Source organism: Rattus norvegicus, chromosome 5, assembly GCF_021556685.1.
Source record: "Rattus norvegicus strain SHRSP/BbbUtx chromosome 5, alternate assembly SHRSP_T2T, whole genome shotgun sequence".
Taxonomy (NCBI): domain Eukaryota; kingdom Metazoa; phylum Chordata; class Mammalia; order Rodentia; family Muridae; genus Rattus; species Rattus norvegicus.
The window spans coordinates 89,507,203-89,515,000 of record NC_141538.1 but is presented as its reverse complement, the minus strand read 5'-3'; the positions used below and the strand labels follow the sequence as shown (position 1 = coordinate 89,515,000).

General features: G+C 41.9%; 1 protein-coding gene across 41 annotated transcripts in view; it reads left to right on the top strand.

The window, feature by feature from the left end:
- Positions 1-7,798, top strand: part of Cdk5rap2 (CDK5 regulatory subunit associated protein 2) — a 168,690-nt gene that overhangs the window by 136,048 nt on the left and 24,844 nt on the right. For all 41 annotated transcript variants that reach the window (XM_087660590.1, XM_087660588.1, XM_087660571.1 and 38 more), the window contains 2 exon segments: positions 2,108-2,286; positions 6,388-6,507. In XM_087660590.1, the coding sequence (XP_087516716.1) occupies positions 2,108-2,286; positions 6,388-6,507 (299 nt within the window).

Here is a 7,798-nt window from a genome sequence, read left to right as displayed (position 1 = left end):
GCAGAAATGACTAGGTACTTTGCCAACACTATGTCTCTCTCTGATCCAGGACCATAACTATTCTTGCCATGCCACTTGACATAGTTACATGAGGCAGTTACATGGTTTGTACTACTTTCCCATTTAGCTCACCCTTCTTCAAAGAGAACAGCATTGTCTAGCACCAGCTGGGTTTTACCCTTGTTGCTCTGACACCACAAGGCAAACTGTTCATGAGGAGAAGGCTGTGGGTCAGAGCTACACACCAGCAATTGAGTGGCAGAGCTAGGACTAGAACTCAAGTCTTTCTTGCCCTGGCACCAGTTTTTCTGTGCTGCCTTTTCAGGATAAGAAGAAAAAAAAAAAAACATGGATTGTATACTTTCTTTTGGACAACTGGCTGTGCTAAGGACTTCCTAGTTCTGTCCAACTGTTCTGATGCTCCAAATGCTATGGGACACCTTCTTTCATGTGCGTGGCTGTTGGAGGTCCTGGCAGTTAAATGAAGAAATAGGTGGTCTGGGATGCAGAAGCATAGATTTCATTGGTATCACAGAGGCCACCAGCATCATTACAGAGAGCAGGCAAGGAGGTGTCCCTATCAAGGCATCTGTAGTCATAGAAGAAGTACTCTTCCCTCTGCAGTATCACCAAAGATCCCTCCTGGTCCAACCTAGGGATCCATTTTTATTTCACTCCTACTGGCAGCTATGGGGATGGAAAGGCATGCTTCATTGTGTAGTGCTGGTCCCACTTAGTCATGGGATCTGAAAAATCAAAGCAGCGATATAGGGACCTCCCTGGATTATGTCTATGGCAGATGCAAAGGAGACATGGCTGGAGGGGTAAGGTGGGCCCGCTGAGTGGTCCACAGAAGCGGTGTTAGGAATTCTCAGCCCAGTACAACTAACAGGGGCCTCTGAAGCTAAAGATGCCACTTCAGTGGTAGGGAGACAAGGAGTCTCTTTCTATCCTCTTCAACTGGGTGTGCCTCCTTTCCATCTCTGGCAGCTTTGCTTTTCTTTCTCCTCCATTTTCAGTTGTAGACTCAACACTCAGGTCTAATGAGCTAATGAAGTGGGTGCCCGGCCCTGCTGTACATTCACAAGGGCAGCAGCAAGCCTGGCGTCCATCATACTCTCTGGGCACAGCTACACTAGTGTTTACCAGCTAATGTGTGGACTGCAGCTTCAGAATCCTTTGCTCTTGTCTAAGTCCATGAATAATGAGATTGGCCACTGACTAGAAGTACTAGGGAATGGGGGCAGTGCAAAGAACTTAAATTAAGGAGTTTATTTATAAGGGAGATTCACATGGGCTTTTCACAGTGTTCAGGTGGGTTTTCCTAGTGGCTTAGCCAGTCCTTGCAAATACAGCTTACTAACCAAATGATTGCCAAAATGATGATGTGATGTCTGCGGGGGGGGGGGGGGGGGCGGGGTTAAGAAAACTTTCAGATTTTTAAGTCTACAGCCATCCCATAGATTTGGATGGACTCTCACATCTTCCTGAGTCTGTGGGGCCAGATAGGCCATAGGTCAGATCTGAGTGATGCCACTTATGAGCTGAGATGGCCCCTGGTTCATGATGAGCCTTGACTGCCTCAGTTGTCAAGAGCAATGGTGTGTTCTTCCTTAGAGGGTGTCTGTGAGGACAAATAAAGACCTAGAACAGACAGAGCTGCACTGGGACAGAGCAGCACTTTGTAACAGGTACCACAGATATGTGTGTCCTGACTCAAGCCTGTTCTGTTTTCAGAATGTCACTGCTTAATGTTATAAGGAAACAAATAGGCTGGCTGAAGTTGCATGGATAGCCAGTCACAAAAAAATAACCCTAAGTGTTCAAATATGTGGTAAACCTTGGAATCGGAATATGACATTTCATTTTTAAATTCTAAAAATTAATTTTTTTATTAATTATTTGAGAATTTCATATGAGTACTCTATTTATATCATAGCTTCTTCCTTTTAATTCCTCCATGTTCCCTCCCTTCTCACAGTCACGGCCTCTTACTCTTTTCTTATAATTGTTACGCATATATTTGTATATCAATTTATAAATATAGTCTACACTAGATAGTCTCAGCAGGCAGTATTTGGAAATGACTTGTCTTGCAATCTTGAAGGTTAAGAACTGAAGAAGACAACTTACCTTACCAACATCTCCTGCCTGAATCTCCTGAGCCTTCTGCCTCTCATGCTCTGTCAGATGATGAAATGTCTGAGAAGTCCTTCCTGTCCAGAGAACCGAAGCCAGACAGTGAGACTGAGAAGTACCCAACAATAGCGAGCCGTTTTCCTCAAGGTAAGTGAAAGGTTGCTAAGCACCTGAGGCATAACCAGGCTGTCTTACCTTGGGGAGAATATTGGGCTGATGTCTGACCATTTTTACCAATGAAGGGAGAGCCTTTGAGGACCAGAGCTGCTCATGGAAGATGATTTATCACTAGAAGAACCCATGGTGTGAAAAGTGGGGGTGGCAGTGAGGAAGTCTTGATTGCTTTTTAAATGATGACTTGTATGGTTTCCCATTCTGCTCTTCTCACAGACTGGGTTGATAGCTGTTGCCTTCTTTGGTTTCTATACATCCTGAAACATGTTCCTTAAGGTGTGACTCTTGACCATAGGGTCAGGCCCTTTGTTTGTGTCCACTCAGGCTGCTGCAGGTGAATCCTGGGGACTGCAGGCAACACAAACCATTCTCGCACTTCTGGTGTGTGAAAAGCAGAGCTCAGGGTACCTTATAGGCAATGTCTTTGAGTTCTAGGGAGGATCCTATTCCCACTTGAATCCTTGAGAGGTCAGGGGAACTCCGTGTGGTCTATGACACAAGGACATTAACCCTTTAATAAGCTATTGCATCCTTATAATCCAGTGTTTCCATCCCCTGATACCATCACATCTGTGCTCAGGTCTTCAATGTAGGACTTTTAGAGACACACATGTTCTGCCTTGCTCTTCTTCTGTATATGGACTGAACTGGCCCAATCAGCTTCCCAGAGATTTTCTCCGGTCTCCTTTCACCTTACCATTGATCTCAGTTTCTTCTGTTTGGGTAGGAAGTTAGACTTAGTGCTTGTCATTCCATATATTTCAAACATTCAAAGGACCATAGAGGCAAAGCAGATGTGCTAAACAAATTTTTTTTACCAAAGAGCTAAATAGTGAATATCTGTAGCTGTGTAAGGTGTGTCTTCCTGCATTTGCACAGCTCTGCTGTGAAGCACAGAGATGATGAGTGTGATCCGGACATCTCTCAATGGTCTCTGATCTCCTGCTTATTCCAGCCCCCGCCCCCACCTCCCCAAAGCACCACAGTGGATTCTGCTGCACAAACTGAACACTGAAAAAAAAAAATTTGTTGATCCTAAACTACATAAACCATTGCTTTCAGAAATATTTGAAGCTTTTGGTTTACACAGCTAGATTTCTTTTGGTTGGAGATGTCCCACCAATATATCAATGAGACTAGAGTCAGACCTTTAGCCCATGGTGTCCTGAATCTCCTCTGAACACTCCCGTTCCACATCTTAGACATACTTAGAATATGACATTCTTGATAGAACTGAGGGACCAGCTAGGTCTTCCACTAGCCAGCCACTAGCCAGTCACATGGACCTAGTTTCCTGGGAGTTCTGGGGTATCTGTCAGATTTTTGTGAACTTGTAAGTTCTCGATTTCTCTGTTACTTCTGGTTGTGCGTTCTGGCCTCATCTACTTTAGGTTGGATTATTTTCCCCCCTTTGCACCATGTTCACTGTGACATTCAGTCTTTTTCCAATATAGTGAGACTGCTTCATGAGGCTTGGTCACTTGGGTAGAATATATGCTCCCCAAAATGATTGAGTGCTGGAATACAGTATTCATTATGACAGAGCCACTGAATCATTCAGAGGGAATGTGGTCCCTTGTTTTCTGTGTCCTTGGGCAGAGCTCTCTTCAGCCTCTCACTGTATTGTGTTTTTAATATGGTAATAGGTATAAGATAAAATAGATAATAGAGAAAAGTTTTATTTTTTCTAAGTTTTCTAGGAGTTGAGGCCTGGCTCCTGGCTTTGTTCTGCGTAGGATATGCTGGGCTGCCTCTGCTGCCCATGCATATTTCCAGCTCTGTTCTTGAGTAGGAGCCTGGCCAGCTCTCTAGAGCCGTCCAAGTACATCCACTGTTTCCTTTGTTTGGTTTGTTTCTCTTCTGCCTTTTTGTCTTTGCATCTGTTTTTCCTTTTAGAGAGACAATTTAGCATTTTTTTTCTTTGCTCACTTTACATTCTATCATAGACTTTCTGACATGTTAGATAATGTCACTTTCAGTGGCTTTAGAATAGTCTTTTGAATGACTGAACTGTAGTTTTCCTTCTGTTCTTAGGGCTCAGCATTTAAGTCATTTCTAGAAGTTCAAAATTATAAACAGTGCTGCAGGGGCATCTTGAACACAAAGCCTTCTTATTTGAGAGCATTTTCTTAATATAGATTCTGCAAATTTGAACTACCTGGCTGAAGACACATTTTTTCCTGTTCATTCATTTTTGTGCCTGGTAGCTCTTTATGAGATTTATGGGTTTTATGAGTTAACACTTTGGAAGAGTTTACTATTAAGACAGGTAGATCCATTTCTCCCATTTTGGAAAGGCTGGTATAGTGTTTCTTTCTTCTCAGGATGGCTGCATAATTAATACATAGTATCTAATTCCACTGGGAGTGTACCCTCCAGCTCATGTGAGAATTCTCACTCCCAGCCAGACTCTGAAAGATGGCTTGTTTGGAGCAACATCACCCTGCAGCCTGCACTGTGTGACTCATGTAAACCAGCAAGGAAGGGTGCAGTTCAAACCAGTGAGCTCCTGGTTGACTCTGGGCTGAAGGGCTTCTGGAAGAAGGTTGGCAGGGGCCTCAAGGCTGGGCCGGGAGGGCCAGTGCTGGGTACACCACGAGTGTTCACAGACAACCTTCCCTGCAGTGCTGCAGTAGGAGGCAGACATTCCACCAAATGACTTGCCACACTTCTGGCATTAATAGGAGATAGCTGAAGGACTGGGAATTAAGTCATCTCATAAACATTCAAATTCATGGCAAAATTACTATTTAATTAGGAAAAGATCTGTAACATTGTGCTACTTTTAAATGAAAGCCATTTTGGAGGAATTAAAACTGGGTCATAACATTAGTATAATGTTTTAAAACAAACATTACTAAGACATACTGAGTGTACCCTAATTGATGAATTAAAGACATTAGTTTTGCCTTTGGATACTTAATGTGATTATGTTTTAAACACTGACTCTAGAAATCTACCTCTGGAGTGAAACTGTGTTCCCTCTTTCTTTGCTGAAATGAGATGTACAGAGAGTGAAAAAAAAATGATGCATATTCATCCTAGGAAATTTGGAAAAAAATAAGTTTGTATATATTATGTGATGTGTTAAAATGTCTAATGGGGTTTTGAAAGACCTGAAATCTATCACCTTAATAGATCTTTGTATTTGCTTCCTTGGGATATTTGCTTCTGCTATCCTTACGTTCTTACATAGAGAGCTGTGATTATGCTGTAACCTATTTCATATCTTTTAAAATTTAACACAATAATACATTTCCATGGTATTTATAGTTTTTGTAATTTAATAGCTGTGTAATTCCTCATCATAGCAAATGGACCTGAGTTCAGTGAACAATTTGAGTTGTTAGTTTCCTGTCACACTTAAATCTCTGACTCATACTTTCATGCATTCTGGCCATACCTGTGAGCATTTCACACGAGCTCCTTAAATAGGGTCCTGAAAGTAGAGCTATTTGGGAAATGACATTGGAGAACTTTCCTAAACCTAACGATATAAATAGCCCCAGAAGGTCATCGCATGCACATCGCATTTATATGTACACAGCGGGTGATCTCAAAAACACACTTTGTATTACTTTGCTCACTAGCATTCTTTTAAGTCTAGAAATTAATGAGTGATAGGTAAAGGATAACATATTCCTTGCCAAAAAGAAAAAAACTAGTCTTGAAAAATATCTGGATTCATTATGAAGGTAGTTTAATCCACTCTCAGGCAGTTCAGGCTGACTTGAAAGTAATCTGTTAGTTTTACCATAAGGAAGATTTTAAATTAATATTTGATATTGAAAAGAATAAAAGACTACATTACAGTTAGCATTAAAATTGTATGGAGCATAATTTTTTGCGTGTGATGTAGTTGCTTCCTCGTGGAGGGCTGCAGAGAGCCATTATGGAGATGTGGCTGGTGGGGAAGAGCTTGGCCTCCCCCAAGCTTGAGAAAGAATTGCCAGCTACCGACTCTCTCCATATATCCAGTACTGTTGAAATTTCAAGATCTCTGCATAATCTATAAATTATTCAATTTGTTGGGGGCTTCATACTTCAAATTTAAAATGTTCTTCCTTCCTACAGACTTACTAATGGAACACATACAGGAAATTCGAACTTTGAGAAAGCATTTGGAAGAATCTATTAAAACAAATGAGAAGCTCCGGAAACAGCTGGAACGGCAGGGATGTGAGACTGACCAAGGTGAGGAGGGGCTGTGTCCAGGGTAAGGAGTTGAGTGGGTGGGGTTGGGGGGTTGCTGCACTGTGATGTGTTTGTCTAAAGAGGCTCTCTGTGCACCAGGTGGGCTGAAGAGGTCTGCCAGCCTCTGGGGTCCTAAGCTGTTCCTGGGTCCTCACCCTAGAGGTATAAATAGGGATTCTAAAAGAGAATAGAACCATGTTTTGCCTTTTCATCAATAATGGACCAAAACCTCTCAGCATATAGCAGTCTGGCAAATCTTTCATGGCAAAGGTGGCAAACAGTATTCCCATATAACAATAGTTTGCTCTTCCTTGAAAACTGAATATCTATAAGACACTCATTTACAAAGTTTAGAAACTAACAGTTCCACTGTGTGCTTTTTAACCCTTTCCTCCCTTTTTTCCTCCTCACTTTCATTGTGTTAAGTTGGTTGGATTAACCTGTGTGTGGATGTAGCTCTTCTGTAGATTGGTTTTGTGACGTTGAGCAATCTAGTCTTAGTTGTTTTCTGACACAGAATAGTAAATGAGGCAGTGCTGTGAACAGAGTGCTCAGTGCTCTCTCCATAAACAGTTGTATTTTTTTTTTTAACTGTTGGCTTATTTCATTAACATGGCCCAATGCTCTGTAATGGATGAAGACCCTGATGCCATTTTGGAAATGTATCACTGAGTTCTAGAAAGGCCGTACTCATTGATAAGACACTGGTCCACTTCTCATTGCTCTCTAGTCCACACATAAGGCAGCTTCCAGGGGTTCTGTGAGGTCTGCAGTTTCTGCAACAGTTTTCAAGAAGCTTCCCGCTCTTGTACTGTGCTTCCACTTGTCCCATGCATCCATCATCCTTCTCCTTCATCTCTAGGGAATTTGATTAATCAGAGTTACTAGTTATGTCAAACATGAGAAAGGAATACATGCCTAGGCCTTTCATGTTCACTCTTGGTAATGCCTGTGTTAGATTCATTCTGTTTTACATTTTCCCCAGCAAATCTAATTATAGAATTATTTGGGGGTTCAAATGGCCACTGGCTACAACGGAGCCCAAATTGCTCTGGAGAGTAATTTCCTCTGACAGGAAGTTTACAAAAAGGCATTCATAAAGTATTTATGTGCATGGAAAGACGTGCTGTTCTCACCATGTTGTTTCAGTCTCTGGAAAGACAAAAATAAAAGCAGTTGTGCCTCCATGTAAGGTGAAATGTTCATCTTGGGAGTAGGTCTGAAAGAGACAGGACTCCTTATGATGTGGTGCAGAGAAGTTGCCAAAAAACATTAGCTCATGCCTTAGTGC